Genomic DNA, 27280 nt, shown 5'->3' with positions numbered 1-27280 from the left:
CCTTCTATTTCACTTTTAATTCAACACTGAAACAAACCAGCTGTCACAACATTCATAAGAAATGATTGGCTTTAATGATGTTTCTAAAATTCAATTTTAGGCGGTTGCAGCCCTGCAACTCCTCCTGTCCAGACGTCCCTAAACCCCCATGCTATGTTTAAACAGGGATATTCAACAACATGTTGTTACCCTTCTGGTTAGGGAGGTAGGTAACATTTTTAGCATTGGCCAGGGTGCCAGCGATATCCTTGGAGGCCTCAATACGACGAAGCTCAATCAATCCGGCACCAGCCTTCTCCAAAGATGCGGAAATAATCTCAGCAGCATGGCTTGAAGAATGAAGGAAAATATTTTTAAAAAAATGGAATTAGCAACAGTCATAAATGAGAGCCAAGCTTGGACGATAAGGTGGGCTACAACTAACGTACGCTTCACCCTCGGCTCTAATAATCGAGGCGTTTTTCTCTTGTTCTGCTTTTTCGACAATGAACTTGGCACGCTCGGCCTCTTGCTGGGCGATCTGTTTCTGCTCAACAGCGTTGGTGAAATCGCGACCAAATGTCATAGTGGTCTATTATGCAGACAAGATACAAAACAGAAAATAATTTTTAGTAGTGGTCGTCGTATACATTAAGATTATCCGACTTGTGTCAAAGAATAGAACATTATACCTACAATCGAAACGTCCTCAAGCTCAATATGGAACTCTCTTGCGCGCTTGGCGAGGTCCTCGCGGATTTTAGAGGAAACAAGTTCGCGCTGAGTAATTAATTCACCAGCATCAAATTGAGCTACAATTGACTTCAGGACTTCGTTACCGATTGAGGGTAGAACACGTTCATCATAGTCCAATCCGAGGCCCTGGTAGATCTGAGAAAGATTTTTGAGATCAGGGCGGTGAAGGACACGAAGAGTCAAAGTCACCATCTGCATATCCTTGGACCCGGTTGTTGTAGAAATGTTGCGGGGCTTAGTGCGGACGTCGAACTGAATGGCGCGCTGCAGCCAAGGGATCAAAAAATGCGTACCTTCGCCCACAGGGTTGGGCTTAACTCCCTCTAGCCTGTCGAAAATGACAGCACGGTATCCTCCCTGAACTATTATTGTTTTTTTTTTTTTAAAAAAAAAAAAAAAAAAAAAAAAAAAAAAAAAATTAATAACGCAAGTTGTCTAAGAGATATTCGCCAAAGCCATCATTCTCTAGTGAAAAAAACGGCTGCTATTTCAAATATAGATCCCAGTCACCAGTCTTAAAAATATATTGTTCTAATGTTTCTGCAGGATGGTCAGACTTTTGTTGGTTTTACATACGCCGCCAATCTAGTCTCAAATATTGGTCTTCGTAAGCCACAATGTTTACGTGCCCTCCAATAATTTTGCGTTTTCAGGGCAGTCATGCCCCACATTTAAAGGGTGGGTCGTCTTACAACCCTTGTTGATACGATCCCTGGTTCTTAGGTAGTAGCGGAAACTGTTGAAGTGTTGAATTGAAAAGGATAGGACAGTATTCCAGTTTTTTCAGAAACGTGTGAGAGAAAGTAGTAGGGATTCCCAGTGCATTCTCGGGATTAGGTAGGCCGAGCTGTATCAAATTGTGTCTTGATGCTTGGTTGCGTATAAAAAGAGCTTACCATCGTACATGCTGTACTGTAAGAATGACACAGTAGCTCCAATAGGGATGGCGACTTTAGTCAGAGTGTTGAGAATGGCAGACATTGTGCGTGTTTTTATACGAGAGGTATGAGAAGGATTAATGATTTCGCAAAAATGAGCACGCTACAAGATTCCTTGGTGTGGCTGAGATATCACAATTGCCGCACTTGTAATTTTGGTGGCGCATACTAGATGAGCAGCTGTTTGCGTAACTCAAATACCATTACCAAGCTTCCATCCATATACGCCACTTGATGTAGCGGGTAATTCGATGATTTTGAATGGTGTATTATTATCATCACTGTTAATAACAACGACGGTTCGAATAAACAAAATATCTTGGCCATTAGATTACCAGTGTGAGCTACCCAATGCAGCTTCCTCGAAGCCGCGCTCAAAATACTATCCCAGTTTGCCAAATCTGCTTCGGCCGCAACGTGATCGAAGCGGAAAACATCGCCTGTGTCTACTTGACCCGGGTTCTCTTTCAAAAGAGACCCGATAAGCACAGGCTTGTCATGCCAGCAGTCTCTCATACAAACAGCCAATTTTCGGTGGCGCCCAGGGTTGGCAATATGCGTCAGTCCCTCTTTTGCCATCTGTAGTGAAATAATCTATCCACCCATTAATTATTAAACTAACTTTACTTTGATGCTCCACGAATCGGAGAAATACAATTTATTTTACAAATAAAATACAGTTTTATAAAAGATTTACTCTGACTACAAACGAACACCATAATCCCACATAAGAACATTGCCATTCGCTGATCCTCCCACAATTCTAGTGTCTCCGAGATCCACACAAGTGACGGGGCCTTCTGGTTCAGGTAGTGTGTACAGACACTCACCGCTTTCTGTGTCCCACACTTTGATTGTCTTATCAAGACTTCCAGAGACAACACGGAGTTTGTCAAAGGCTAGACTCCAAACGCCCTCTTCGTGACCAAAAAGCGTATTAAGACACTCTCCTGTCTCTGCGTTCCAAACCTTGAGTGTATTGTCAAGCCCGCCAGTTACAACAATAGGCATCATTGTCCGCATCTCGCCATCAGATGAGGTACCGTCATAGGATGGTGACTGGCGACCACTTTCGAGGAGTTTTGGCGATAATGCCCCACTAGTCGACCTGACATGTCGCCTATTTGCGAGAACAGAGATCAATGCATCCCTTGAGGTTTGCAAGGATTGCACACGGCCAACATGACCAGTGAATGTTCTAATGCAGGCCCTAGAGGCAATATCCCAAAGCTTAACAGTAGTGTCGTCGCTGCAAGAGAAGAGCATAGTCTTCTTATAAATCTGTACCTTGTTGACAAGGTCAGTATGCCCTTTGAGTGTTGAACACTCTCCGGTCGCAAAATTCCAGATTTTGATTGTTGAATCTACCGATCCAGAAGCCAGAATACGTGAGTCAAAATCAAGTGTGACGACGCCATCGGTATGGCCCTGTAAAGTGCGAATGCACTGTCCAGTGTGGTAGTTCCAAATCTTAAGAGTGCGATCCATGGATCCTGTAATAAGCTTGGCTTCATCAAAGCGGAGTGCTCGCACACAAAGAGCATGTCCCTTCAAAGTGCGAAGGCACTCGCCAGTCTCGATGTTCCAGACTTTGGCCGTGTTATCATAGGACCCAGTGATAAGGAAAGTGTCATCGAATTGTAGACACATGACTCCATCAGTGTGGCCACGGAACTCCCTCACTTTGCAATTTCGTTTCCTCCAGTTGCGTTCAACGATCAGGCGTTCTGAATAAATCTCTTTCCATGGCCGTTTTGTTGCTCCTGAAGGTTTAGCTGGCGGTTCTGGAGATTGGAATAAGGGCGTTGGACAGCTACTTATGTCATCGGAGTCCGGAGATAATGGCCTTAAGTCGTTGCGAGCACGCTTCAGTAGTCGTCCCCTATTCTCGAAATCACTTGATGCCCTACGCCGCCTGCCAGGCCAGCTATATGATACTCGTTCTTCTGTAGGAGAGAGGGATGCCGGGGGGGATGGAAGTGAAGCTGTGGTTGACGCAGGCTGATATGGCAGTGAATGAGCCACATACGGGTGTATCTCTAGATCACTTTCATCTTGACTGTCCTGACTTGCTTGAAATTGTTGCTGCTGGCGTTGTTGTTCTGATTGACGCCTTGATCTAACTTTCTTCTTTTCCAAGAGTGGTAGGCCCCAACCACACTTTGTACATTTCAGGCCAATATGCTGTTCACACATTCTATGCCATACAACATCATCATCTGCTAAGCGCCTCCATGCCTTGCATACTTGGGCTGCATGACAAAGCGACTTGGCATCAAGGTAAGAAAGAATACGAAGTGTAATTTCGGTTGGAAGGATGGTCAGGAAGTCGATTCGGAGTAAAGGCTGAAGGTGATTTGAAAGAAATGAAAGCTGAGGAACACAACATTGGGTAAGCAGACCACTAAGAACCAACTGACGATGACCAGCTGGTGCAGATCCGAAGAGAGACCAAATATGAGAAATGATTTGTTGATCTTGCTGTGGCAGACGCCCAATATCCTATAGACGCCAAAACAAAAGTAAAATATTAATACTGGGTATTCAGTCGCATTTTCGAATTGATACTGCGTTGAAGACAAAGTACGAGTATAAGCATAACTCAAACATACTTGTTGCAATGCCTCGAGTTGAATCTCGTCCGCTGCTCGCTTAGACCGCAAATCTGGTCTGTGCCGATAACACAGTCGCTTTTCTGCCTTTTCTGCATTGTTCATATCAGAGGATTGTTTAGACCAGGTGAGAGTGGGAAAAGAGGCAGGTAATAGATTGTCTTTTGTAGGTTGAACAGGTGCAAGGTCTTCATTTGCATCGGCATTGAGGCAGAGCGAAGGAGCTAGCCACTCGGATGAGTCTAGAAGGGAATCGTAGTTCATGTCTACTGAAAGAGCGGACGGAACAAATGATAAGAAGAGATGGTAATGATATGGCAAGAGTCGGTAAGAAAGCAAGAAAGTGTAAAAATAATGAAGGGGTAATTTTAAGGAAAAATCATGAAAAGAATGGACGAAGGAGATTTTTTTTTAAAAAAAAAAAAAAAAAAAAAAAAAAAAAAAGAATGATGAAGAGAAACAGATGCCAGGGACAAGATTCAAGTCCCTTCCACACACAGCCTCCGTTTGGGCGAATTTTTTTGAGCGATAGGATGGCGCAATCGCATCAGAAATGAATCAAAAAAATTTCGCCATCCTAAACCAGTCCTAATTATGGGCCAATCACAAGCATCCTGGTGCTCGAGCCACCAACAATTTTCACAATTTCAATTTCAGTCTAATATGTTGTCATGTTCTACAAAAGTGTCGCCAAGAACCTATATCAACTAGATGAGCTGACTCTACGATATTTGTCCTTCAGAAATAGTTTTACAGCGAACAAGGCCCTGAGCTGATTTAAAAGGAGACCCCTTGTAGTATGCGACACCATTTTTGACATAGAAATGCACACGTGATTTCTCAAACCATTTGCGTTTTGGAGTAAGTACAGCTGCTGGTATAGTGGCTATTTGGAATCGTTAACACACGGACAGAATTAGCATAACGTGGATAAAATAAAAATAAATAACTTGAAAGAGTATAGCGTGGTCACATCCCATGTAAAAACACTGACCTTCATCAGTGTATCCCTCGAAAGTGATCTTATCTCCTGGCCGGCTCCCTTCTGCAGGCTCTAATAACCCCACTTTGATGACCTCGCCATTCAAGTCCTGCTCCATGGCACATAAAAGCATACCCTCTGATACAACGCCTCGTAGCTTGGATGGCTTCATATTTCCAACTACAATTACAGCGCGGCCTTCTAGATAATCCTTGGGGACATAACGCACAAGACCGCTGACAATGGTTCTAGGTTCCTTTGGCACGTCGGCTTCTTTGTCGCCTAAATCCACTGAGAATTAAATGGCAGCAAGAAATAAATCAATTACTGCTTTCAGCTGCAACGTGTATCGTAGAGCTACGTATGATTGGATCTTCTAACCTTGCTCAATGTAAAGAGATTCAGCACCTGGGTGTGCCGAAACTGAGCGGACAATACCAACTCTAATATCTAGCTTTGAAATATGATCTTCCTCATTAGATCCATCTTCAGCTTTCGCTTTATTGTTTTGATCCTTGACGATGGCGGTTACTGCATCACTTAAGTGGGGCTCAGCGCTATTGCCTTGATTAAGTATCATCGACGTCAATGAAGGACTCACAGCAGAAGAACCCATTGTTATGGCAGTCCCCTCGTCAGGTTCATTGTTGTCTGTAAAATTTTCTACAAACCAGAGTATTTAGGTAATAGAGGATAAAAGCATGTTAAAGCACTATTGACAAGTCCCATATACAACATCCAATAAAAAATTTTATTGTAGTGTGCTTGCAATCAAAGACACAACAATTATAGGCACGATGTGACTCTGATGAGTTATTCAAAAATGTACATATCTCAGGCATGGCTTCGCTTTTGTTCCAGCAAATGATCCACATCATCCCAGACCGAATGACTGTCATCGCCATGCTGAATAGGTGAGTTTGGATTTTTTAGCTGCTCTTGAGATTTATAACTGCTGTCCATTAGATTACCTTGATTTGACTTCCTCCAACTATTTTCCTCATCGTCTGAACTATCTACGTGGGGTACACGCTCCTTAAAGAGCATTTGTTGAACAAGTGTACTGGAACTCAGATCGAGCCCTCCTGCTTTACTCGAAGAGTTTGATAAGACTGAAGTTCCATTCGGGGTAGTCACAGAAGGCAAGGATTCGGAAGTGCGGTGCCATGACGCTTGAATAGCAGCAGGAGTTTTAAATGAAGACATTGATGGTTGTGGCAGCACCTGAGACTCTTTATAATCGACATCAATTTCGTCCTTTGCTCCACTGCTTGATATCGTACCATTCGAAATAGATGTTGATGATGAAGACTCTGAAGTCGCATCAGGATGGGCAGTTGCTGTGGGGGTCGACAACGACGAAAAACTGTGGCCACTGTGTCCTGAATAACTTTCGTTAACTGCCCAGGCATCGTCCTTATCGTCATAGTGTTGTTCATTGTTGAATGCAGTTGTGGAAGTTGAAGTTGATGGTGATTGTGAATCGGCCGTTGCGGAGTTTGAATGAGATCCTTCCGTACTGGAACCTGTAGAAGTTTTGTCACCGGTGCCCTGTGTCGCATCGGTATCCTTTGTCTCGGACGTTTTTATCGAGGATGAAGCTTTTAGTGATGAAGCTGGTGATGAGGGCGACGATGCAACTGAGAATGTTGAGAAGCGTGCAAGGTTATAAGCTTGATAGCGGCTGTTTCCAGCAAAGTCCAAGAAAAAGGAAGAGAAGGATGACGAGCTTCCATTGTTGTTCAAACCATGGATTTCACTTGTACCAGTGCTACATTTGCTGATATTATTTCGTTTTCCGGCTACAGCAGTCTTATTGCAGGGTGTAAAAGGTTTGTAAAGGATACTATGAGGGTGGCCCGAGATCCATGTGTGTCCAAGGCGTTTTTGTTGCATGTAAGAGGGCACGCTTTTGCCAGTCGCTTGACCGAGCCTCATGGGTCGCTTACAATCAATGTAAACGAGTAGTCGGGAGCTAGAGCCTTTACATGAGCTTACTGAGACACTAACTGAGGTTGACATGACGATGGTTTATACTTCAGGTAGCGAGAGATGCAAACTGTAGAGATTCACACAGGCGTTGTTTACAAGTAACGTGGAGCAAAAAAAAAAAAAAAAAAAAAAAAAAAATTAAGGGTACCTTCCGAGGCTTTGCCCAAGTATTGAACAAAGTGATATCATAATAAGATTTCTACATTTCAAATTGAATTAATTCTATGACTCCTCTCATTAAGATGTAGCAACAATTTGAATATCCTCTTTCCTTATGTCAAGCGTTGGATAATGTTGATTACTTGAATTGAATAGTAGTCAATTAAAACTGTTCATTCACTTATGTCTTAATCATTTTTCTAAATGAAACGGCATAAGTTGTGAAAGAGCTGGTGCATAGAGAGTATATACAACTGATAGAGCACATCAAAAACTCTGCAACTCAACCTTTAAGGTGAGTATAAAAATCACGAACAAAGTTCAATATAACTTTATGGAGAAATTTATTAAAAGAATCAGCGATAGGCTACCTCCTCCCACCGTGCCAGTCGATCAAGTGTTTGTAACCAGGGATCGTCACTCGCAAAAGTTTCAGATGTAGCCATGACATCTTCTTGACTTGTGGTCCGTGATAGAGCTCGTTTTCGTTCAAGAGCCGCAGTCCGCTTGCCGCAGACTGCAGCAGCAATATCAGTCCTCCAATCAGCTTCATTGAGACATTCTAGCATACGACTTGTATATGCTGGACCGGTCATGTGGGGATTATTGGGTGAGGATGTTGGCTTAGGGACTTCGGACTCCAGATCGTCTTGTGTGGATGTGAAGTAGTCAATACAGTCAAATCCAATTTTGCATAACGTATGGGGAATGCTTCCAGGACTCAAAGGTGCGAGTAGTGAATCAATACCCTTACTACTACTTAAATTTGTACTGCCAGAGTCCATTGGGTGTGGTGAAATCGAGGAGGATGAAAGCGATAACATATTGGAGGGAGAACTACTCATCTTCTCTGAACTGCCTAACAGTGGCCTGTCAGCTTTATTCGGGATACTAGAAGGCTGAGTGGACTCATCAAGTGACTTTGAAAAGACACTTGTGGGTTGTGAAGAAAGAAGGTAATCCCAACAGTCCTCCTCGTCTTTAGGATAAATGGAGCAGAGTGCTCGTGAATAAGTCGATAGCCAAGGATCATCTGTTTGTTGCTGAGCGCCTGTAGAGGTAGCGTCGAATCTACTTTTGACAGTGGTCATTGTGAATAGCAACGAAGTGGATGTAATGTTCAGAAGTGTGGACAGGTTGTGGAGAGAGAAAATAAAATGTGTGCGAAAAAAAAAAAAAAAAAAAAAAAAAAAAAAAGGAATGTGTTGCCCCAACAAGCTGGGATGTTTATTTGATATTTGAGCTAGTCAAGCACCCTGCATCAATAAACACCAAAAAAGAAAAAACACCCACGCTTTGGCACAAAAAAGAATCAAATTACACACACGTACAGATATGCCAACTATCTACTCGTTTAATTCATGCGCGTAGCTAATAGCATCTAGAACAAATGTTTTCGTCCTCGTCATGGATCATCGTCATTGTTGTTTTTTGTCGGCCTGGGAGGAGACAATACTTCTTTCGTTAGATCGGACACGGTGAAAGCATTCATACAACATCCAGGCTGGGAACAAGAACCATGGCGTGTAAAGACTGATCAAAAACAGTTTTTGTTTATCCGTGATATGGAATGGGAAATCCTTAGCCGTGCCAAAGTTCAGGGTAGCGATGCAAGGCAATACCGTCGTGATAACATGAGCAGCATAAACGCAGATCCACAGAGCAATACTTCTCTTATTGTGGTATAAGCCCCAAGCAGCAAAGAAAAAGATAGGCAATTGAATAAGTCCCTCCATGTGCAAAAACGTGTTAAACCAAATGAGAGATCTATCTGCAATAAATGGGTCCTTGTAGGTGTCGACATAATACTCTGTTGAATTGTATGGGTAAATTAAAAAAAAAAAAAAAAAAAAAAAAAAATGTCCTTCAGCGTTCATGTCAAATGATTCAGAGAAAAGTCTAGTAAAACACTGAATATTTACCAGTGAACTGAACCAACGGTTGGACATAGGGCTTCATGAAGCTTGGGTACAGCGGGACTATATCCATTAATATAGTAGTAGGGATATGCGTGACAAAGTAAATAAACATGGCAAGGTCTTTTGGCCTTTCAGTCAAAGGCACTCTTGTAGATGACATTTTTTAACACGAAGGATCTTTTTTTTGATGATGTGATGAATAATGATTCAAAGAAAAAGATGAAGTTGCAACTGTCAAATTTTGTCATACTTAAAATTTTCTCTCATCTATCAGTAACAAGCTCAACATGTATTTCTGTCTGAAATGGAGACACACATGGACGACAAGGTCATGTTATGTCTACCATTGATCTTTAGTTTTTCGTTGTCATTTCGACCGCTTCTTTAGAAGGAGGGCTATAGGTAAGATAAGCGATCTGTATCGTGCTTATTAGACTGATGGAGCATAGCATCAGAGCAATATGATAGTTAATATCATAATCACTGTTGTATCCATTATTCTCGCCAACCACGTCAATAAGAGGGAAAAGTGCTTGAACTTTTCATTGCTCGGTAACTTGCTAATAGCTTCTTTAAGCATGGGCGGAGCGGTGCTTTCACATAGCTTGGGGAGCAAGCACATGTTGCATCTATGAGGGCCTTTTTCTCAAGAACTTGAATTACCATTTGCCTCCTTTTGGAGTATACCATTGGTCACGTGAAGCTCCCAAGAAGCAGACAGAATGTAATCTCATTTAGAACAATTTTTTCTCACCCATTAAACATTACCAGCCAAGAGTCTGCGTCGGAACATGGGAAACACAACTTCTGGGGAGGAGGGTCGACACCGCCTGGGATATCATGTCCTCAGGGTAAAACAACTTTAATCTCAAGTTAAAAGAATTATTGACCACCTTACGCGAGCCTTGTACTTAGTGCGCGTTCTTACGCGTTACCTCGGTTTCTCACTACTTGTCTGGATATCCAATTCTTCGTTGATCATGAAGGTCAAAGAGGGCTCCCCCGCATTCAAGGCAGGCATCCGCCCTTTTTTTGACTACATTGTGGCAATTAATGGTGTGCGTCTAAACACCGAAAGTACCTATCTTCAAGAACAGATGCAAGCGAACGAAGGCAGACCTGTCATGCTAGATGTTTATTCGACTCGAGAGCAAGCTGGTAGAAGTAGGCAGCTGATTTAGTGAAAAACCTTGTCTTTTGTTCGGCTACTACATTGTACACTGATCATATATGATCCCATGTTTTTATCAAAAATAGGAGTTGAGATGATCCCTACAAGGAACTGGGGGGATGGAAAAGGTGGATTGATCGGATGTAGCATTCGATTTTGCATGTTTGATGCAGCGAATGATGTCGTCTGGCATATTCTGGTACTAATGATGCTAATCAGCTTGTGAGTACCATGTGTGGGTTGCACATATGTTAACGACAAAAATCGCTTTGTCATTCAATAGGATGTTGCTCATGGGTCACCAGCTGAAAAGGCAGGACTGTGCGCGCATACGGACTATGTTATTGGCACACCTTATGGCATTATGCGAGGCGAAGGGGATCTATATGATCTCATCGAGGACAATATAGGCGAGCCACTTCGCTTGCATGTATATAATTCCGAAACAGACCATGTCAGAGAGGCAAGTAGAGCACCACTCGATATGTTTTTCTTGTGGATGCATATAATGCCTCAATATTAATCATGTCGTTATTATTTGCATTCTATAGATTGTCATCATACCAAATGAAGAATGGGGCGGAGAAGGATTGCTGGGATGTGATGTTGGCTACGGGTACGAAGTTCTCAGAAATGCTATTTTGATTATTATATCCTAAGGAATCTCAATGTCAGTTAATGCTCGATTTTTTTTTTTTTTTTTTTTATTTTTTATTTTTGCTTATAGATATCTACACCGTCTCCCAAGGCAAGGATCTATTATACATCATGGAGCAGGTGGATCCCCCAGAAGAACTCCATCGTTGCCTTATCCTCCATCGCAGGAGATGGTTCTTGATAACTCGTACAGAAACACAATGCCTGCATCCTTTCAATCAGGTGAACAATCATTGGACATTGTGGCTCCTACACCTCGGCCTCCTCACTCACCTCCATGGCTAAACCCAGGTGCGGTACTAGAAGGTTCGCTTCAAAGTACGGTCGCTAAAGCCGCTACAGGAGAGGAACATGAGCAAGCTGGAGAACAGGGCTTGCCTCCGCTCCGATTTGGTCGGGGGGAGCGACCAGACGCTGAGGACGAGCCTGAATCAGAGGATGAATTCGTTCCCAGGAATGGTCGATCTGCTGTGCATCAGGGGAAAGGCATAACTACAAGGCAATCCGCTTCACCCACAGACTTGAAGCAGCTACAAGCACCTTGCATTCATGGAAACGATCACATTCCTAATGCGATAAGCACAAGAGTAACAGCAGAGAAATACTCCAGCATGTCCACTCCGCATACTAGTCTAGCGTCAACGGACCCTGCTGAAAACCTGCAACAACAACAATACTGCCAACCACAAGCGTCGGTTATTGGAAATCAACCGCACTCTCCCTCAATAACGAAGGTAGAAGACGTCAATTCAGGTGATATTCCATTCGGTACAGGAGACACCGAGGACTTTTCTAGCCAGTTGGGTGTATTTCAGCACCAGCAATTTCGCCATTAATGAGTTGTTCACTTAAGCAAATAATAAAAAACCGTCTTTAATGCTTTGGTATGACAAGACGCGCCTGTGCACAGTGACAAGTTAACAGTAAGAAGTTACTTGTTTGCATGTCGTGCATGCAAACGTGGGATTGGCATTCTGGTTAGTTGATTTCATGCAATGGATCTGCAGCTCTGTCGTGTGTGTGTGTGTGGTAGAGCGCATCAGAAGTTCAAAAGAGCCAAATAGGATGAGGACTGTGGAGTGGGTGTTGACTCGACCTGCCTTTATTTCTCTTTATCACCCCCATTCACTCCCTCTACAGAATCTTACCCGATTGATTCTTCCATCACGCGCAGCCATCTGCAAAAGTGGTCTGTTGCCATTAGGATCTTGACTTCATTCAAAAATTTGTAAATCATACCGCACTTCTCAGTCATTCAATCACAGAACTAACGAAAGGGAGCCAACTCAAGCACAGCTAGCAACAAACATAGAAAGGTTGGACAGAGACATACCCAATTGCCTTTTTATTGCCACGTCATGAACTCTGACAAAATCGATGCTGCTACAGTTGCAATTGATGACTCGACCGCTGATTCGCATGCCATCAATGCCGACAGTGTGAATAGCGAGCAGGGCAACATCAGTACCAACACTAGTACTAGTGGCAATTCCGGTTACATAAATGGAAGCGTGCATAACCCCACTGAAGGAGGCTGTCCCTGCCACAGGGTAAACAGGACTTACGCCAATGGGACCTGCGGTATTTGTCAGCGTACAATCCCTGCTTGGGCGGAAGCAGCGATGGAACACGCGCGATTGCTTGAGGAGCAGGAGCGCACTCAAAAACATCTGGAGGAGGCACAGGCACGAGCTACGTCTGAGTCGGCAGAAACGCGGATGCTCCGTCAAAAAGTTGAAGAGCTTGAAAATACACTCGCTGTAAAAACATCTGAACACTCAAACGTTCAGCGCGATCTAGCAATCCTGAACGACAAATATGTGGACGAGATCGAGAAAGTCGCCGAGATGCAACATGCCAAAGAAATGGTTGAAAATGAGTTGGAGGAGCTCAGTCGCACATTATTTGAAGAGGCCAACGGTATGGTGGCATCAGAGGCGAGAGCAAGGCATCAACTTGAGTTGAAACGGAAACATCTCGAACTCGAGCTGAAAGACGCTCAGGAGCGACTCGCAGCCGAGACTTCCCAGCTCAAGGAGCTTAAGGCAAAAATGGAGTCTATGATGGAGTCACGACCGCAGAGTAAACGCTCTTCAACCAATCCTTCAGACCGTGGAAGCGTTGATCTTGCTCAATTATTTGGCTTGAGCAGGATCTCGGAGATTGAACAGCCAGCATCACCGGGGCCGGAGACTGCAATAGCTATCGATGGCCAATTAATCCAAGAATTCAAGGAATTTGTTACGCAAAGTGCGTCAGTGCGCTTGGCAAAGATTCATAGTTTGCCTTTCATGCGACATTGTCAAGACGAGGATGTAGAACCGTGCCTACGATTCGGAAACAACCCCAGGATTTCAGCTAGGAAACTTACAGAAGGCATCTGTTCCAACACGTGTTATATCGAGGAAGCGACGCCAGAGCAAGTCAAGGAATACGAACGTATGATTCTAGCAGCTCAACAACCACCTTCACCTGCGCGCAATTCCATTTCTAACAAGAACATGCTCTGGGAGCGACTACAGACGCAGTATGCTATGTATCAGGCACCTAAGGGAGGCTGTCAGGCCTGTGGACGCGCAGGACCCCTAAGCCATCGGTATCGCATAGCGACTTCCGACGAATGGTCGTTCATCGATCGATTTTGTCGAGACCGTTTGGTAGCCGTTTGTGAGTTCTACATTTTCATTCGGAACGTCCGCGCCGGCCTATATGCATCTCGTGCAATTGAGGACCTATACTCAGAATGCCTTCGTCTTCGACTACAAATGTTCTATGCACGTTCAGGAGTGCTCCCAATCATGCTTGCAGAGCTTGGTATAGCCACACAATCTATTGGTAATATGGGCCCCTCCGGGGAGTGGCCAGAAGGGGTTTATCATCGAGCAGAAGCCAGTGATTCAGGATCAATTGCGTCTGTCACACCAATTACAACACCCAAAAATGAACGGGCGGAACCACTTTCAAGACCACAATCTACTAGTGCAATCGATGATTTTTCATCGCGCGCATCATCTCGCAAGGTTTCTGAAGACAAGACGAGAGCGCTTAACACGAACAGCGTAGTTGATAACATCTCGGAACATGCAGATGAAGAATCCAAACAAGCGGTTTCAGCGAATCCTTCGACAATGACCTTGGCTTCGGCTGGACCAGAGTCAACAGGCTCACTGATCCCTAGCGGGGACGAGACGCTAACCTAACTTTGATGAATATTATGTAGGCCCAAAAGGTTTATAAAGCAGAATCAAGAACAACGAATTAGCAACAATAATAAATAAATACATAGTGTTTGTTGTATTGGCTCAGATTAAGTTCGATTATATTGTTTAAATTTTAATGTGAATGGTTCATATCTCGGATGTCCCTGGCAGACTCCAGAGACATGGCCGTGTAGAATCCTTTTCTATTATCATATCCATCGCTTGAGTATAATTTCAAAAAAAACATATTATCCATCAGCTATAAGTCTACACGCGGCCTGCCATCAAAACTTTTTATTACTGGGTGCGTTTAGTTACTTAATTGACTCGATACGTTGTATATTATATTCTTCGCCTCTTGTTTTTATTTCATAAAGCTAATTACCCAAGAAATGTCTGGAACACGTTTACCAAAGTTTTCGTAATATTCTGTGCATCAGATGCATCAATCACTGGATAAAAAGCAAAATAGGACAACTGTCGCACAGACCTTCGAATAACATTATATTCTTGAATTAGAAATGGACCTTTACATCCACTTTTTCTACATCATCGACTATTTCATTTCCTCTATTCTTACGTCTTTTATCCTTCCTAATGAAACAAGTTAGCTCGGGATCCGAGCTCAACAATGTGTTGAATTCAGCAGGCCGCAAACTTGTAAATAAAACATTCGGGATAAAGGCAACTCGACACGTTTACAAGCACTTGTACTCTACATTTCACTAAAGGCTCACTGCTTTTTTTTTTTTTTTTTTTTCCTTTTCACTGGCGTATCCATTAAATGGTAGGTTGTTGTCGACTTTTTTGCAACATGGTGTGGACCATGCAGGACTCTAGCTCCCATACTTGAAGAGCTTGAAAAGAAGCACAAGTCAGTTATCTTTGCAAAGATGGATGTGGACCAGGCAAAAGAATGCGCTGGATCATATGAAATATCCGCCATGCCCACAATCGTTTTTATGAAGAATGGTTCAGAAGTTGGGCGAATTGTAGGAGCAGATGTAGGCCAGATTCAGGCCTTAATCAAGAAGCACGACGATGGCAATGTTTTCTCAGGTGTGGGGCAGACGTTGGGCGGCAGTAGCAGTGGCAGCAGTAGCAGCGCCTACGATGGCGCGACTCCATTTGTAAATACCGAGACCGTAGATGGACCAGGTGGCGCTTGCCAGATTCAAATTCGATTGCCAGATGGGTCCATGGTTCGTGGTGACTTTGAGCCTTCACACACGTTACAACAGGTCTATGAGTTTGTCAGGGCCAACTTGAACGCTAGAGGAATCAATGCTCCCGGGTTCTCATTAATGACCAATTTTCCAAAGATGTAAGTATTTAAGGAAATAGGCTCAATGTATTTATACGCTAATGAATACTAGGTTGTACATGTTTGACATCGTTGATGTCTGCCGCCTTTTACTTAGGGTATATGAGGGCTCGGCTTTGCAACAAACGCTGGAAGAGGCCAAATTGGCTCCACGTGCGCAACTCATTGCCAAGACGTAATTCAAGTATTACTAGAGAATGTGAAGTTGCTTTCTATCAGAAAGATATGGCTTCCCTTTCTGTTATGGCAAATACGTGAATATTATGAATAGTTCTTTTTTATAACTAAATAAAGCTATCCCTTGATGACGACTCTGTTTACTCTGGGATAGAATTTAGGAACTTGTGTTGGCTTCCTTTTTGGATAGACTTGACTCCAGTTGATGTTTCGCTCATCAACTAAAGTCAGGATCAATTCAGGTTCCAATGAGCTGATATCAAACCAGGTACAAATATGAAACCAATATAGCTGCACCAACAACTGTCATTGTGGTGAGAAGCATCAAAATATTTCAATGCGGATGATTTTCAAAACTCCTTCTATTCTTATCTGAGACCAAGCCCACTCTGGTCTTGAATAATGCCACAGAAAAATAGATGTCAAGTCCAGAATTTCCTAAGGATGATGTTGATAGTGGTCTAATGCTTGGACACGTTTGTGCAGACACGGTTTTAAATGAAAGATGGCAAAGAGACCATCCAAAAGTAATTCAGAGGACGCTCGACAACGGCGGTTAATGCAAGTATAATAAGATGTAGAAGCAACAGGACAAAAAGTTGGGCATGAATGTATCATAAATTTTTATGAAATAATGAATGCGAGGTTCACATATAACTGTAAAATGTGCATACTCAGCGCTGATTCGATATGACTTTGTACCGCTCAGCAATCCACACTGCGGACCCATAGGCTACCATACTGAGGCCAGGTATCGCGATTTTTCTACAAGGCTCATGTATCTCAACTTTATCATTAACTTTAAGCGCAGACCAGTCAAAAAGATTTGAAAATATGATAACGAGACTTGATCCTGGATTCTTAGGTTCGACGAAGGAAGAAGAGTTCTCTGTAGCATCTTGGACGGACTCCGACACGTATCGATTCCCCAGATTCAATGACCTATCGTAAGTACCGCTAATCGCTTCTGCTGCTTTTGACAAGGCACAATCACTACTAAAGGCAGCGTTACCATTCCGGATTTCGTCGTTGACATTGGTTTTACTTCCGCACGATATGGTAGTACTTTTCAATGTATGTTTTGCTTCACAAAGCAACTGCCGTTGTTGCATAAACTCCTTGCGTATCTGGTCTATCTCATTTTCATTCTCATCCTGAGCTCCTTCTTCCGAGCCTTGTGAGCTCATCAAGAATTGCAACTGATGTACTGTGTCGGGCTCTTCTTCACAAATAGTGTTCAGATTGGAATCAGGCTGCACTCGAACTTTTTGCTGACCCTCCATAAAAACGTCAAAACTGTTATCGAGTACTGGGCTTTTTGAACTCAACAACACGTCCATCTTATGCATTCCTTTGTCTATTCCACTAATTGAGTCTTCCTCTTCAAGCTGTAATGGGTCAGAATCGACCTCGATGATATTACTTTGATCTTGTGATGGCGCCGAGCTCACAAATTCATATTCGGCAGTCTGGGGCATTTGCTTCTGCCCCTCACAGATAGGTTGGGTCCTCGCATCTATTGGTTGATGAAACTCTGCCTGTACCTCCTGATTAAAAGTAATATCGAATGGTGGTTTGCTGTTTTTACTCTGAATAATTTTGCATAGAGCCCATTGTAGATTATGATTCTTGGAAATGTATGTGATTTCAATTATACCTATCGGTTCTGTGGATCCAAATACTTTGTCTACAGAGTGTTTGGGACATGTACATGTATGTATATATTAATGACAGATCTGTTTTCCCCACTGATTCTAATGAAATATCATTCTCATACCTTGTCTAAATGCTGCATTTGCCCACATCGTGTGTTCAGATTTATGGTATGCCATCAGGTTTACCAGGGTTTCTGCATAGCCTCCACTAGAAAACACTCGAAAACCCAGTTAGTGGATGGTGGACACTAGAATCACAATTCAATATAAAAGAAAAAAAGGTTTGTCTACAGCTCATACCTCACAAGCGGCGGGTTGAACTTATCCTTCCTTTTGCTTTTTGTGGCGGTGGCGTTGTTATTAGGGGTTGGGAGGATGAAGTTTTTTGCAAACTCTGATGACCTCTTGATTTTTGACGGATCAAATTGTCGCCTTGTTGCTCGAGAGACAGGAATAGTGTCTGTTATGGCTGGGCGGATGGAAAATTGGCTAAATCTTTGTGTACTTTGGGTTGGTTTTCCAGAGATAGCTGCTTCGAAGACGAAGTGTTTCGAGACCTGAGATACAGCCATTGTTTTACGCTCAGGTCGTGAAAATGATGTCTTCGCATTCATTATGCGTTGGTTGGTGCGTGAGGTTGCCGAATTCGAGTGAGATGTTATAGAGCCTGTAGGGGGCGCCACTAAGTTCCGCAGGGACAAATGCTCAGATTCCACAGTAGACGTCAGTTGATCATGGAGCACTGTGGCCGTCGACTGCTTTGGATCATTTACATTGTGATAAGAACTAGGCGAAGGCCTGCCTATGGATTTACGCGTCCGTGGACGATAATTCTCGTCCTCTGGAGCATCCTATTAGACGCACAAAGGACGTCTGTTAATATAGTACTTTTCTTGGGCTCCCTTCAGAAAAACCATTCCAATGCAGCTGCTTGTCCTACCAGCTTATGCTTCAGTGATTGGTGCATAATACGCTCTTGCGCTAGAATGACAGTCTGGTCAACGCTAATGTTTAAAATGTAATTCTTTTCGCATGCGAAGGCTCATGAGAAACAACTTCTGGATTCGGAAAGAATGAAAGGCATGTTTTTTTGTCATTTGGTGCCACCAAATATTCGTTCTCGTGACTGTCCGCTTTTTTTTTTTTTTGTGAACAGTGCATTGTACCTATTCTTCAATCACTTGGTCACCCACTTGCACCCCCTTCTCCCCTCAGTGCTTTTCCATTGACACATCGACACACTCATTTGACCACTTTGTCAAGATTCCAATCTTTTCCTAACCTCATCGCCCGGTATACTTTCTTTCTTTCCTAAACTCGTCTCGCTACATTTTTTTTTTTCTTCCTCGGTTCACATTGTTCGCACGTTAATCCGTCACGCTTCCACTAAGACCTTCAACATTTCAATGGCTTCTCTTCAAGGAAGAAGACCTGTTAGAGGGAAAATAAGGCCTCCCCAGAGAAAGGTAAGTCCATACTAGCACAACTTTAGCCAAGTCATAATACAAGTTACTAATACAACCCATGCTTCTATTTTATTTCAGGCTGCAGCAGAGTCGCATTTTGAAAGCACTTGGTCAACTCTTGCCAACGCTATTACGACTATCCATGAGCAAAAGGCTTATACTCTGTCTTATGAAGAGGTCTACCGATGCGGATACAACCTCGTTATTCATAAGTGTGGCGAGCGCCTTTATAATGGCACTAAGGAGCTGATCGAAAAGCACTTGATGTCAGAAGCCGAAAGCAAGATCGTCCCTATACTGGGTATTGCAGATACATCGCCCTCAGAAGGAGTACAGGTCTTAAAAGCAATACAGAGGCTCTGGAAGCACCATGTGACTTGCCTTCTAATGATTAGCGATATCCTTGTGCACATGGTAAGTCAGGATAATACTGGTCAAAGAAGCGACACTCAATCTGGTTCCATCTCCTCGTCATTCGATACCTGATTCCTTGGATAATGTCAGAAATTAAGTGTTATTGGATACCATATCAATAGGACAAGAATTATGTGCCTCAGAGTAGATTACCTCGAACATATGACATGGGCCTTTACCTCTTCAGAGACACAGTTATTCGATCGCAAAAATATCCCATTCAATCACATTTGCAGAAGGTTTTACTTGAGCAAATAACCTTAGAGCGAAAAGGAGATATGATTGATCGTGGAGCCATTAAGGCTTGCACAGATATGCTACTTGAGATGAAGGAGAACAACGGAGCAGACTCGATCTATGTGTCAGACTTTGAAACCCGTTTTGTGGAGACGAGCCGCGAGTTTTACCGGATTGAAAGCGATGATCTTGTCAGAAGGTTTGACCCGCCTGAGTATATGCGCAAGGTAATGAAGTGGTGTGGTTGTCTGTTCACACTAAGCTCCCTTCCTTGTCCTATACATATACTAATATGTTAATATTTTTTCTGACTGCCGACTAGGTGGAGAATAGACTGGATGAAGAACAGCAGCGTTGCTCCCACTATTTGACGGAAAAGACGGAACCGAAGATTCGCATGATTGTTGAGCAAGAGATGATTGCAAAGCATCTCAAAACAGTCATGGAAATGGAAAATTGGGGTCTGAAGCAACTTTTAATCAATAATCGCTTAGAAGGTATAGAAGGCGAATTTTATTAGTTTATTGGTGGATCTATGTTTAGTTTTATATACTTAAATACCTAATATCTTAATTTCCATGGCAGATTTGGATCGTATGTACAGGCTTTTTTCAAGAGTACCCAACGGAGCGAAGGAGCTCCAGTCTGGCGTTTCTAGCTACATTAAAGAATGTGGCAAAGCAATCAATACAAATGTGAAGGAATCAGCGATTGAAAATACAGAGAAAGGAATACCGCTGGGCGTAGCTTTGGCGCTGAGATGGGTACAGGAAGTTCTTGATTTAAAAGATAAATTCGACACCATCTTGAACTCAGCCTTTTCCAAAGATAAATCGTTTGAAACAGCGATCAACTCTGCGTTCGAAATTTTCATAAACTTGAACTTCAAAGCGCCTGAATTCATGTCGCTTTTTATTGACAACAAACTTAAGAAAGATTTCAAAGGAGTAAGTTTTACTTTATCCTCAACTTGCTGAGGCTCAGTGTTGCTGCGTGATTTATTTCTTGACCACTTTGTCACATTGTCTGAACGTCATTCGCTACCCTATCTGCCTTATAGAAATCAGATGACGAAGTTGATTTGATCCTTAATAAGACCACAACGCTTTTCCGCTTCCTCTCAGATAAGGATGTATTTGAGAGATACTATAAACAACATTTGTCCAACCGACTGTTACATGGAAAGAGCCTTAGTGATGAAGCAGAACGTGGTATGATCTCTAAATTGAAGATCGAGTGTGGCTTCCAGTTCACATCCAAACTTGAAGGAATGTTCACGGACATGCGTTTGTCGACAGATACCATGGGATCATTCAAAGAATTCCTTGGAAAAGTAGCTGATACTCCACCGTTTGAGCTGAATGTCACAGTGTTGACGTCTACGTTCTGGCCAATCTCATCAATGCCTGTGCCATGTAATCTCCCAGTGGACTTTTTGGCTGCCACTAAAGTCTTTGAGAGGTTCTACACTTCACGACATAATGGTAGAAAATTAACATGGCACATGACAATGGTATGTATCTCACCATACAACATCAATTAAATTTATGAGGATGGGAAAAATACGGTCTAACCATACCGCTATATTACGATTCTTTTATAAAGGGCAATGTGGATCTGCGAGCAACTTTCGATAACAAGAAGCATGAGCTCAATGTGTCAACTATGGCTGCCATTGTTCTACTTCTCTTCAATAATGTACCAGAGGGTGAATCCCTTTCTTATACGACCATCGAACAGGAGACTGGACTCCCTGCAGAGAATTTGAAGCGGACACTACAGTCTGTAGCCTGCGGGAAATTTAAAGTTTTGATAAAGGATCCAAAATCTAGAGAGATTGCAGAAACAGATACATTCAAGTTCAATGCAGCATTTTCAGAGAGACAGCTACGTATCAAAATTCAAACAATTGCATCCAAGGTTGAGTCGGCAGTAGAGCTCAAGGAGACGCAGGAGAAGGTAGATGAAGATCGCAAGCACATAGCCGAAGCTGCAATTGTGAGAGTGATGAAGAACCGCAAATCCTTGGATCACAATAACTTGATTACTGAGGTCATAAGTCAGCTACAAGGGCGCTTTAACCCAGCTCCATCTATGATCAAAAAGCGCATTGAAGCTCTAATCGACCGAGAATACCTTGAGAGAGCTCCTGGAGACAGGTAACTGTGAATGGCACAAGCTCCTGTCGGAATATTGGAACAACTGCACTACTTTTACCAAAATGTAAGCTGACGCTATATATTCCTTTTGCTTTCCCTTAGGACAATATACAACTATCTAGCGTGAGCCCATCTTGTACCGGTCCCTTTAAAATCACCTACGACAAAACAGGTTGCCTCAATAAAAGAGAAAGGAGGTGTACACGTGCTTATTATTCTCGTGACCCTACACAACACAATGTTGGTGTACACATGCATACATGTAACTTGAAATGATGGGGCATGAAGCTTTTGTTGATTCTCGTCCTTATAATTCTGGCCCACTCTTTGTTCATCACCCTCTAATCCCTGCGACCCTCAAGTATCCTCAAAAGCATTGAACGCTAAAACTCAAACTCCAAGCTCACTGTATAAAATTCTTCCTCAGATACAATATTGTACTGAAAAAAATAATCCTAAAAACCCATCATGGCTCAGCGTTTAGACCTATCAATCGCTCCAGGAAAACACCTTGGCTGGCTCAGGCTCGGTAGGAAGATGTTTTAGGATGGAGTGTATGCTGGAGGCTACGTAAATGGATAATGTGTAGATGAAATATATGCCTGACTCCCAAATCCATCTGCTCTAGGTATGTCTCTTTGGGACATTATCCGTCTTCTTCGCGATCAAGCAGCGCTGATCCCCGCAGTTGAACTTAAATACAGCGAAGAGGCACGAAAGAAAAAAAAAGAAAAAAAAAAAACTAGTTTTTTTTTCTTACTTGCTCAGCATTTTGCGGTACCTGGGTGTAAATCAACCTATAACTATTACTTATTGTAGCTCATGTATCTCTCTTTACTACAGGACCCTTTTGCAGCTGATATTGTCCTCAAGCTGGCTTCAAATGGAATCGAGCTTCGATTTGAACCCTATTTACAGCGGCTGAAATTGATTCACGTTTATGATTTTTCGAGGCTACGCCTAACTTACAAAGGAGGCGAAGTCTGCTCATCGAAAGCTCTCCCAACATTCCTACTCATCAATCAGCTCATCGGGTAACACACCAACACTCAATGCTACTATAAATACTGGGGTTTGATTATGACATACGTCTACAGGAATTCATGTTGAATCTCTTGTTACTGCCATGACTGTCTTTAGACCAACGTTCCCAGGAGAATTCGACTCTTCAAACAATCTCTATACTTTGAGTTATCCAGTAAGAATATCTATGATGTTTCTTTATATATTAAGATACGATACCACAACCTGAAATTTGAATTGGATATGATCGAGGTAACCTATGAGTCATCCATACTATCGCTATATAGGGGTTATCGCTGGTGTTTCCGATCCCTGAAAAACACACTCTCTTATATCAGACCTCTGCAGGTAACACATAAAGGAATACTAGGCAGCTCTGAAGAGTTTATCGGTCTTCTCTTGATGTTAGCGAGCCAGCATTAAGATGGCTCACCTGTATCTCTACATCTACACATATCTGTACTACCAGACCTACCTATAGAATTTCCTGATGGTAACACACCTGTCGCCACTCATATGTACATATTCCACGGAGCTGATTGGATAACAGCTGCGCCTATTCCTGTCACCACGCTTGCAAGAAATATCCAGGACAGTAGCAGCCCCAATCTTTACAACGGTCGCATCGGAGAGAATAGGACAGAAGTTGAGAAGGTCGTAGCAAGGGTATGGCTTATATACATTTCCTTGTTTTTAACGAATTGAAATCAGGATATTTTTACTGATATCACCATTCATTATCTTTTTTAAGATCAACTATGGCGCAGTGCTTCAATTCCCAGGACCTATGCAGTCTCAAAAATGCCTTATTCAATTACATGTCACAACGCCTCAGGATTTATTAGCTGACCTGGGTTCACCAGGTAGTATATATTATAAGGAGGATGATAAAATGCAGATTCATAACGACACGGATGGCAGTCCTCAGTCCCAGCAGGTGGATGATGGTATCCTTGGCGAGATGGAGGACGTAGGCTATGATAGATCCAGCCATCCAGCAGATGGTATATGCTAAGCTAATGATACATGAGATGCTCCCAGAAGGGATTGCTAGGTGTTTGAGGAGCCCCATGTTCCACTCATAATTTTTCTGCTCTTCTTACAAACGATCAAATAGGTTCCCATCAACCAAATGATTATTTTTACAACTATTTCCATCTTGGTATCGATGTTCTGTTTGATGGAAGTACGCATCGATGCAAGAAGATTGTAATGCATACCAATATTCCTGGGCATTTTGACTTTCAAAGGTACGGCAGTGTGCTTTAGATTTTTTTTTACTAAAAAAGTGTTCTGCTAACTCTTTTTTTTTTTTTTTTTTTTTTTTTTTGAATTAATAGTTATAAAAGGTGTCCGTTTGTGTTACATCTAACATCCCCTCCGTCAAACTATGACGCAGAAACAGCTAAATTGTCCTCAATTCCTTCTCAAACAATGCAAATACTTCCATCAACACCTGAAGCTATGAAGACTACCAGAAAGAAGTCAAGAGGCTCTTCTACATCAGTTACCGATTCTTTGGACCCCGTTCGGGCCTCATATTCCTCAACAGATAGCCCACATGGGTCGCCGGATAATTTTGGATCAGATCAAGATATGGCTAACAATAATAATATGCAGCGTCAGCTAGGTGGTGGATTAACCGCAGTGTCCCCTGAAAAAGGAATTTTCCCGGATATGAAGATTTCCACGATTATGGCGCTTCTGGATCCCTCTGGTGCTGTTGGTGGTTCACCTTCTTCCGCCGGTATCCCTAACAAACAAGGCTTGATCCTTAATCGCGGTTCAAGTACCCAAAACCCATTCAAGCATACTACCTTGTATGGCACAGATGGCGCGGTGTTTGAGGCGATGCTTAATGGTCATGTAGCCACAGTAACGCTCTACTGATCATCTAATTTTTTTTAAGAAACATGTCTTGCGTTCTTCTATCTCGACTCCTCTTCGAGGCTACATAATTCTAGCGATGTAGAACACCAAAATAAAACATCAGTCATCAGTCATGGAATTTTTTCTTAACTTATAGATCTTTAAATGTATTTCTTTTTTTATACGCATTTTAGTTCAGTAAGGCGATACTGCGTATGGCAACTCATTTGATAGTCTAGCGCGACTTGAAAGGTCGTGAAATGTAAGGCTTTGGCATTTTTTTCATTTTTGGCGTCTATGATAATAGCTTCCTTTCTTTTGGTTATTGCTACGGTTATCAGAAGTGCTGAGAATTGGCTTGTCTTAATTGCAGGAGCTCGTGAGGAAGTCGCAGAAGAAAATATCCGCTTTGAGATCAAATATTCATTTGAACCTGGATCGTCGCACAAAATTTTCCCTGGGTGACTTTGATCATCAAAAGCGCATGTGACAAGTAGGAACTGTGATCGCCATTGATGACCATGTGATCCGATCTTGGTGTCAACAAACTGAAACTCGGAGGATGGAAGCCTTCTGTTAGATGTCTTGCTAAAGCATCTGTAGGCAGAGGGAGGGCGATGGGCCTTCCGATGTTGCCTTTGGCTTGGCTTGAGCACAAGCGAAAAAAAAAAAAAAAAAAAAAAAAAAAAACAACCAACAACAACTCTTTGTGACGAAGAATAAATTAATCTAAAAGCACGTTTATCCTTCTCATTGCAAAAAAAGCACACACACTATAAAAAGATCGTTGAAGACTCAAGATAATCCTTCCACTCCTCTGTTGTAGCTTACGAGCTCTTTATTATCGCGCAACGAGGCAAAGCATTAATTATTCTAAGGGGGCAAGGAATTCGTAGACAACCCATCCCCCTTTAGCGTCTCCCACCTTTTTCCCTAATAAGGTGTTCGATGCAATTGCCTCAGGCACAGGCTGCTACGCAAAAAAGGTGGCAGCCCCTTTGCGGCAGCCTGAAGACCGACGCCGCAGAGGCCTGTGCGCTGCATTCCTGTGCGCAGTTGGCTCAGGAAACGGCTCCTCTAGGCCTCTGTTTGCTCCACTAGTGTAGTAGAGCTTGGGGCGATAATGTGGCTCTTCATTCATAACACTATTGTCGGATACGCAATGGTGGATGAGCTCGACGTTTAAATAAAACAGACTAAAATAAAAACAAATCTCGACGCATTCATACCATGAATTCCGAAATTTTTCGATCAAAGCCTTTCTGCCTTGAATTACTGCATATGAAAGGCTGCAAATCTTGTCCGAGTTAAAGCGAGACCACTTCTTACCCACATACTGCTCCACAAATGATGGAATGACACTAGCAAAATATATTAAAGGAATCCACGACAGTTAATGCAAAGAATAAAACCAAAAATGAACAGCAACGCGCTTCTCAACTTACTCAGTGTTGATAAAGTTTATGAATGCATAGCCGACATTGCACTTGCTCTTAAAGTCCATTCGCAGATATAAAAAATCGAACTTTCCGAAATGGGTTTCGTTTATGCACTCAAGAAGCATTTGCTATGAACAAAATGGCATGTTGCTCTCACATTAGTGTATGTCGAAAAAAAAAAAAAAAAAAAAAAAAAGGGAGAGAGAGAGATAATCTTACCTGCGTGTATTTATTAGGAATGTTCCGAATCATGAATGTAGTGCGTTTGTCGGAACCTGATGCTCCGGGTTAATAAATGAATAGACTACACAATTTTTAAACCGCTATAAGCCTTATAAATACTCTTGACAGTGCTTACTGTTTGAAACCACGGCAATATTCGATTTTGTACTGCTTACGCCAGCAGCATTCACAGACTCAAACGTGCTTTTAGGCTGTCCCATAGCCCTTGGGTTCACCTCATGATGACTGTTCTGAAGCGGGACTATCGAATTTGGTCCTGAGGGTGACTTATTTGACCATTCATTGGATGGCTTGGTTGAAAGTTCATCGCTGATAACTTCGCTCAAAGCAACTGTCGGTAACGCGTGGCTAATATCGCTCAAGCCTTGAAATGGACATGAGGATTCATTTTGTTGCGGATAAAACTCAGAATTTGCCATGTTTGTCGGGGAGCTTGAGCTCTTAGCACTGATTCCTTGCCGGACACCAGAAGGCAAAGGCAAGCTTAATACATCGGTAGATCGCTCCAATGGTAGTGTCGATTTTGCCGGCGCTATTCTGTCTCTAGATTGGCTCTGTGGCTGGCTTCGTGCCACGAGCTCCACCATGCTCCTGTCGCAAAATTGAACATGGCATAGTATTTGTTTCTGGAAAGGAAATAAAATTAGTATGCTATGTTATATTAATAGTCTATAATAAAGGAACCTTATCTCAATATCTCATAAAACCTATTGCGTACATTGTTGCTCGCCTCTTCCAAACCAGCTTTTGCAGTAGCGGTGTCTCTGGCGTCATAGTACTCCACGAATGTTACAAGTGGCCAACAGGTCAACTCAGTTCGAAACGATCGGATATCACCATAAGAACCGAGGAGGTGCTATATTGATACCAAATAAGGACTTATTAGCACCCTAACAGGGCTGTTGGGCA

General features: G+C 42.6%; 14 protein-coding genes across 14 annotated transcripts; 5 read left to right on the top strand and 9 right to left on the bottom strand.

Annotated features, from left to right (window-relative positions):
* Positions 1–63: 63 nt before the first annotated feature.
* BCR41DRAFT_360407 (band 7 family-domain-containing protein) lies at positions 64–1758 on the bottom strand. Its single transcript, XM_022025355.1, has 4 exons — positions 1632–1758; positions 676–1097; positions 429–571; positions 64–329 (listed from the first exon to the last, which is right to left on the bottom strand). Exons 1-4 carry the CDS (start codon positions 1714–1716, stop codon positions 158–160), a joined length of 822 nt encoding a protein of 273 aa, XP_021877971.1. The 5' UTR covers positions 1717–1758; the 3' UTR covers positions 64–157.
* Positions 1759–2369: 611 nt separating this feature from the next.
* BCR41DRAFT_360405 (WD40-repeat-containing domain protein) lies at positions 2370–4696 on the bottom strand. The gene is made up of 2 exons (XM_022025354.1): positions 4286–4696; positions 2370–4175 (listed from the first exon to the last, which is right to left on the bottom strand). Exons 1-2 carry the CDS (start codon positions 4547–4549, stop codon positions 2376–2378), a joined length of 2064 nt encoding a protein of 687 aa, XP_021877970.1. The 5' UTR covers positions 4550–4696; the 3' UTR covers positions 2370–2375.
* A 311-nt stretch (positions 4697–5007) lies between these two features.
* Positions 5008–5883, bottom strand: BCR41DRAFT_373737 (hypothetical protein; the record flags this gene model as incomplete). The annotated part of the gene is made up of 3 exons (XM_022026808.1): positions 5008–5171; positions 5280–5558; positions 5649–5883. 3 exons carry the CDS (start codon positions 5881–5883, stop codon positions 5008–5010), a joined length of 678 nt encoding a protein of 225 aa, XP_021877969.1.
* A 218-nt stretch (positions 5884–6101) lies between these two features.
* Positions 6102–7289, bottom strand: BCR41DRAFT_399807 (hypothetical protein; the record flags this gene model as incomplete). Its single annotated transcript, XM_022029094.1, has 1 exon — positions 6102–7289. One exon carries the CDS (start codon positions 7287–7289, stop codon positions 6102–6104), a length of 1188 nt encoding a protein of 395 aa, XP_021877968.1.
* Positions 7290–7755: 466 nt separating this feature from the next.
* BCR41DRAFT_360401 (hypothetical protein) lies at positions 7756–8581 on the bottom strand. The gene has a single exon (XM_022025353.1). It carries the CDS (start codon positions 8507–8509, stop codon positions 7775–7777), a length of 735 nt encoding a protein of 244 aa, XP_021877967.1. The 5' UTR covers positions 8510–8581; the 3' UTR covers positions 7756–7774.
* A 44-nt stretch (positions 8582–8625) lies between these two features.
* BCR41DRAFT_424886 (transmembrane protein 6/97) lies at positions 8626–9564 on the bottom strand. The gene is made up of 2 exons (XM_022030499.1): positions 9341–9564; positions 8626–9228 (listed from the first exon to the last, which is right to left on the bottom strand). Exons 1-2 carry the CDS (start codon positions 9495–9497, stop codon positions 8837–8839), a joined length of 549 nt encoding a protein of 182 aa, XP_021877966.1. The 5' UTR covers positions 9498–9564; the 3' UTR covers positions 8626–8836.
* A 536-nt stretch (positions 9565–10100) lies between these two features.
* Positions 10101–12035, top strand: BCR41DRAFT_360398 (GRASP55/65 PDZ-like domain-domain-containing protein). The gene is made up of 6 exons (XM_022025352.1): positions 10101–10188; positions 10324–10501; positions 10595–10707; positions 10792–10971; positions 11060–11124; positions 11236–12035. The coding sequence occupies exons 1-6, from the start codon at positions 10129–10131 to the stop codon at positions 11999–12001; spliced, it is 1362 nt and encodes a 453-aa protein (XP_021877965.1). The 5' UTR covers positions 10101–10128; the 3' UTR covers positions 12002–12035.
* A 109-nt stretch (positions 12036–12144) lies between these two features.
* On the top strand, positions 12145–14467 carry BCR41DRAFT_340409 (hypothetical protein). Its single transcript, XM_022022191.1, has one exon. The coding sequence runs from the start codon at positions 12524–12526 to the stop codon at positions 14363–14365; it is 1842 nt and encodes a 613-aa protein (XP_021877964.1). The 5' UTR covers positions 12145–12523; the 3' UTR covers positions 14366–14467.
* Positions 14468–14911: 444 nt separating this feature from the next.
* BCR41DRAFT_360394 (thioredoxin-like protein) lies at positions 14912–16001 on the top strand. The gene is made up of 3 exons (XM_022025351.1): positions 14912–15025; positions 15157–15689; positions 15787–16001. Exons 1-3 carry the CDS (start codon positions 14963–14965, stop codon positions 15866–15868), a joined length of 678 nt encoding a protein of 225 aa, XP_021877963.1. The 5' UTR covers positions 14912–14962; the 3' UTR covers positions 15869–16001.
* A 277-nt stretch (positions 16002–16278) lies between these two features.
* BCR41DRAFT_162723 (hypothetical protein) lies at positions 16279–17555 on the bottom strand. The gene has a single exon (XM_022019667.1). It carries the CDS (start codon positions 17342–17344, stop codon positions 16541–16543), a length of 804 nt encoding a protein of 267 aa, XP_021877962.1. The 5' UTR covers positions 17345–17555; the 3' UTR covers positions 16279–16540.
* A 221-nt stretch (positions 17556–17776) lies between these two features.
* BCR41DRAFT_162729 (hypothetical protein) lies at positions 17777–18593 on the bottom strand. The gene is made up of 2 exons (XM_022019668.1): positions 18462–18593; positions 17777–18372 (listed from the first exon to the last, which is right to left on the bottom strand). Exons 1-2 carry the CDS (start codon positions 18486–18488, stop codon positions 17809–17811), a joined length of 591 nt encoding a protein of 196 aa, XP_021877961.1. The 5' UTR covers positions 18489–18593; the 3' UTR covers positions 17777–17808.
* Positions 18594–18689: 96 nt separating this feature from the next.
* Positions 18690–22032, top strand: BCR41DRAFT_162701 (Cullin-domain-containing protein). The gene is made up of 8 exons (XM_022019666.1): positions 18690–18987; positions 19066–19401; positions 19545–19865; positions 19961–20135; positions 20224–20585; positions 20699–21151; positions 21244–21797; positions 21900–22032. Exons 1-8 carry the CDS (start codon positions 18928–18930, stop codon positions 21922–21924), a joined length of 2286 nt encoding a protein of 761 aa, XP_021877960.1. The 5' UTR covers positions 18690–18927; the 3' UTR covers positions 21925–22032.
* A 49-nt stretch (positions 22033–22081) lies between these two features.
* Positions 22082–24823, top strand: BCR41DRAFT_360391 (hypothetical protein). Its single transcript, XM_022025350.1, has 9 exons — positions 22082–22326; positions 22426–22508; positions 22641–22831; positions 22938–22995; positions 23108–23168; positions 23290–23486; positions 23572–23824; positions 23938–24070; positions 24161–24823. The coding sequence occupies exons 1-9, from the start codon at positions 22266–22268 to the stop codon at positions 24708–24710; spliced, it is 1587 nt and encodes a 528-aa protein (XP_021877959.1). The 5' UTR covers positions 22082–22265; the 3' UTR covers positions 24711–24823.
* A 585-nt stretch (positions 24824–25408) lies between these two features.
* On the bottom strand, positions 25409–26380 carry BCR41DRAFT_381878 (RNA recognition motif 2-domain-containing protein; the record flags this gene model as incomplete). Its single annotated transcript, XM_022027331.1, has 4 exons — positions 25409–25834; positions 25919–26050; positions 26135–26256; positions 26348–26380. 4 exons carry the CDS (start codon positions 26378–26380, stop codon positions 25663–25665), a joined length of 459 nt encoding a protein of 152 aa, XP_021877958.1. The 3' UTR covers positions 25409–25662.
* Positions 26381–27280: the final 900 nt, after the last annotated feature.

This window comes from Lobosporangium transversale, assembly GCF_002105155.1.
Source record: "Lobosporangium transversale strain NRRL 3116 chromosome Unknown BCR41scaffold_42, whole genome shotgun sequence".
In the NCBI taxonomy this organism is placed as follows: domain Eukaryota; kingdom Fungi; phylum Mortierellomycota; class Mortierellomycetes; order Mortierellales; family Mortierellaceae; genus Lobosporangium; species Lobosporangium transversale.
This window is presented reverse-complemented; position numbering and strand designations above follow the sequence as displayed.

What these genes read in the sequence shown, in the direction of transcription:
- BCR41DRAFT_360407 (XM_022025355.1), bottom strand. Translation starts at nt 1,716, where the DNA reads ATGTCTGCCATTCTCAACACTCTGACTAAAGTCGCCATCCCTATTGGA. An exon ending in ACAGTACAGCATGTACGATG is followed by an intron (nt 1,098 to 1,631) that starts GTAAGCTCTTTT and finishes AAACAATAATAG; the next exon opens with TTCAGGGAGGATACCGTGCT. An exon ending in ATTAGAGCCGAGGGTGAAGC is followed by an intron (nt 330 to 428) that starts GTACGTTAGTTG and finishes TCATTCTTCAAG; the next exon opens with CCATGCTGCTGAGATTATTT.
- BCR41DRAFT_360405 (XM_022025354.1), bottom strand. Translation starts at nt 4,549, where the DNA reads ATGAACTACGATTCCCTTCTAGACTCATCCGAGTGGCTAGCTCCTTCG. An exon ending in AACTCGAGGCATTGCAACAA is followed by an intron (nt 4,176 to 4,285) that starts GTATGTTTGAGT and finishes TGGCGTCTATAG; the next exon opens with GATATTGGGCGTCTGCCACA.
- BCR41DRAFT_360401 (XM_022025353.1), bottom strand. Translation starts at nt 8,509, where the DNA reads ATGACCACTGTCAAAAGTAGATTCGACGCTACCTCTACAGGCGCTCAG.
- BCR41DRAFT_424886 (XM_022030499.1), bottom strand. Translation starts at nt 9,497, where the DNA reads ATGTCATCTACAAGAGTGCCTTTGACTGAAAGGCCAAAAGACCTTGCC. An exon ending in ACCGTTGGTTCAGTTCACTG is followed by an intron (nt 9,229 to 9,340) that starts GTAAATATTCAG and finishes ACAATTCAACAG; the next exon opens with AGTATTATGTCGACACCTAC.
- BCR41DRAFT_360398 (XM_022025352.1), top strand. Translation starts at nt 10,129, where the DNA reads ATGGGAAACACAACTTCTGGGGAGGAGGGTCGACACCGCCTGGGATAT. An exon ending in TGGGATATCATGTCCTCAGG is followed by an intron (nt 10,189 to 10,323) that starts GTAAAACAACTT and finishes TTGATCATGAAG; the next exon opens with GTCAAAGAGGGCTCCCCCGC. An exon ending in TCGAGAGCAAGCTGGTAGAA is followed by an intron (nt 10,502 to 10,594) that starts GTAGGCAGCTGA and finishes TATCAAAAATAG; the next exon opens with GAGTTGAGATGATCCCTACA.
- BCR41DRAFT_340409 (XM_022022191.1), top strand. Translation starts at nt 12,524, where the DNA reads ATGAACTCTGACAAAATCGATGCTGCTACAGTTGCAATTGATGACTCG.
- BCR41DRAFT_360394 (XM_022025351.1), top strand. Translation starts at nt 14,963, where the DNA reads ATGAAACAAGTTAGCTCGGGATCCGAGCTCAACAATGTGTTGAATTCA. An exon ending in ATTCAGCAGGCCGCAAACTT is followed by an intron (nt 15,026 to 15,156) that starts GTAAATAAAACA and finishes ATTAAATGGTAG; the next exon opens with GTTGTTGTCGACTTTTTTGC. An exon ending in ATGACCAATTTTCCAAAGAT is followed by an intron (nt 15,690 to 15,786) that starts GTAAGTATTTAA and finishes CCTTTTACTTAG; the next exon opens with GGTATATGAGGGCTCGGCTT.
- BCR41DRAFT_162723 (XM_022019667.1), bottom strand. Translation starts at nt 17,344, where the DNA reads ATGCCCCAGACTGCCGAATATGAATTTGTGAGCTCGGCGCCATCACAA.
- BCR41DRAFT_162729 (XM_022019668.1), bottom strand. Translation starts at nt 18,488, where the DNA reads ATGCACCAATCACTGAAGCATAAGCTG. An exon ending in AATCACTGAAGCATAAGCTG is followed by an intron (nt 18,373 to 18,461) that starts GTAGGACAAGCA and finishes TGCGTCTAATAG; the next exon opens with GATGCTCCAGAGGACGAGAA.
- BCR41DRAFT_162701 (XM_022019666.1), top strand. Translation starts at nt 18,928, where the DNA reads ATGGCTTCTCTTCAAGGAAGAAGACCTGTTAGAGGGAAAATAAGGCCT. An exon ending in TAAGGCCTCCCCAGAGAAAG is followed by an intron (nt 18,988 to 19,065) that starts GTAAGTCCATAC and finishes ATTTTATTTCAG; the next exon opens with GCTGCAGCAGAGTCGCATTT. An exon ending in AATCAATAATCGCTTAGAAG is followed by an intron (nt 20,136 to 20,223) that starts GTATAGAAGGCG and finishes TTTCCATGGCAG; the next exon opens with ATTTGGATCGTATGTACAGG.
- BCR41DRAFT_360391 (XM_022025350.1), top strand. Translation starts at nt 22,266, where the DNA reads ATGGCTCAGCGTTTAGACCTATCAATCGCTCCAGGAAAACACCTTGGC. An exon ending in CTCATCAATCAGCTCATCGG is followed by an intron (nt 22,832 to 22,937) that starts GTAACACACCAA and finishes GACTGTCTTTAG; the next exon opens with ACCAACGTTCCCAGGAGAAT. An exon ending in GGGCATTTTGACTTTCAAAG is followed by an intron (nt 24,071 to 24,160) that starts GTACGGCAGTGT and finishes TTGAATTAATAG; the next exon opens with TTATAAAAGGTGTCCGTTTG.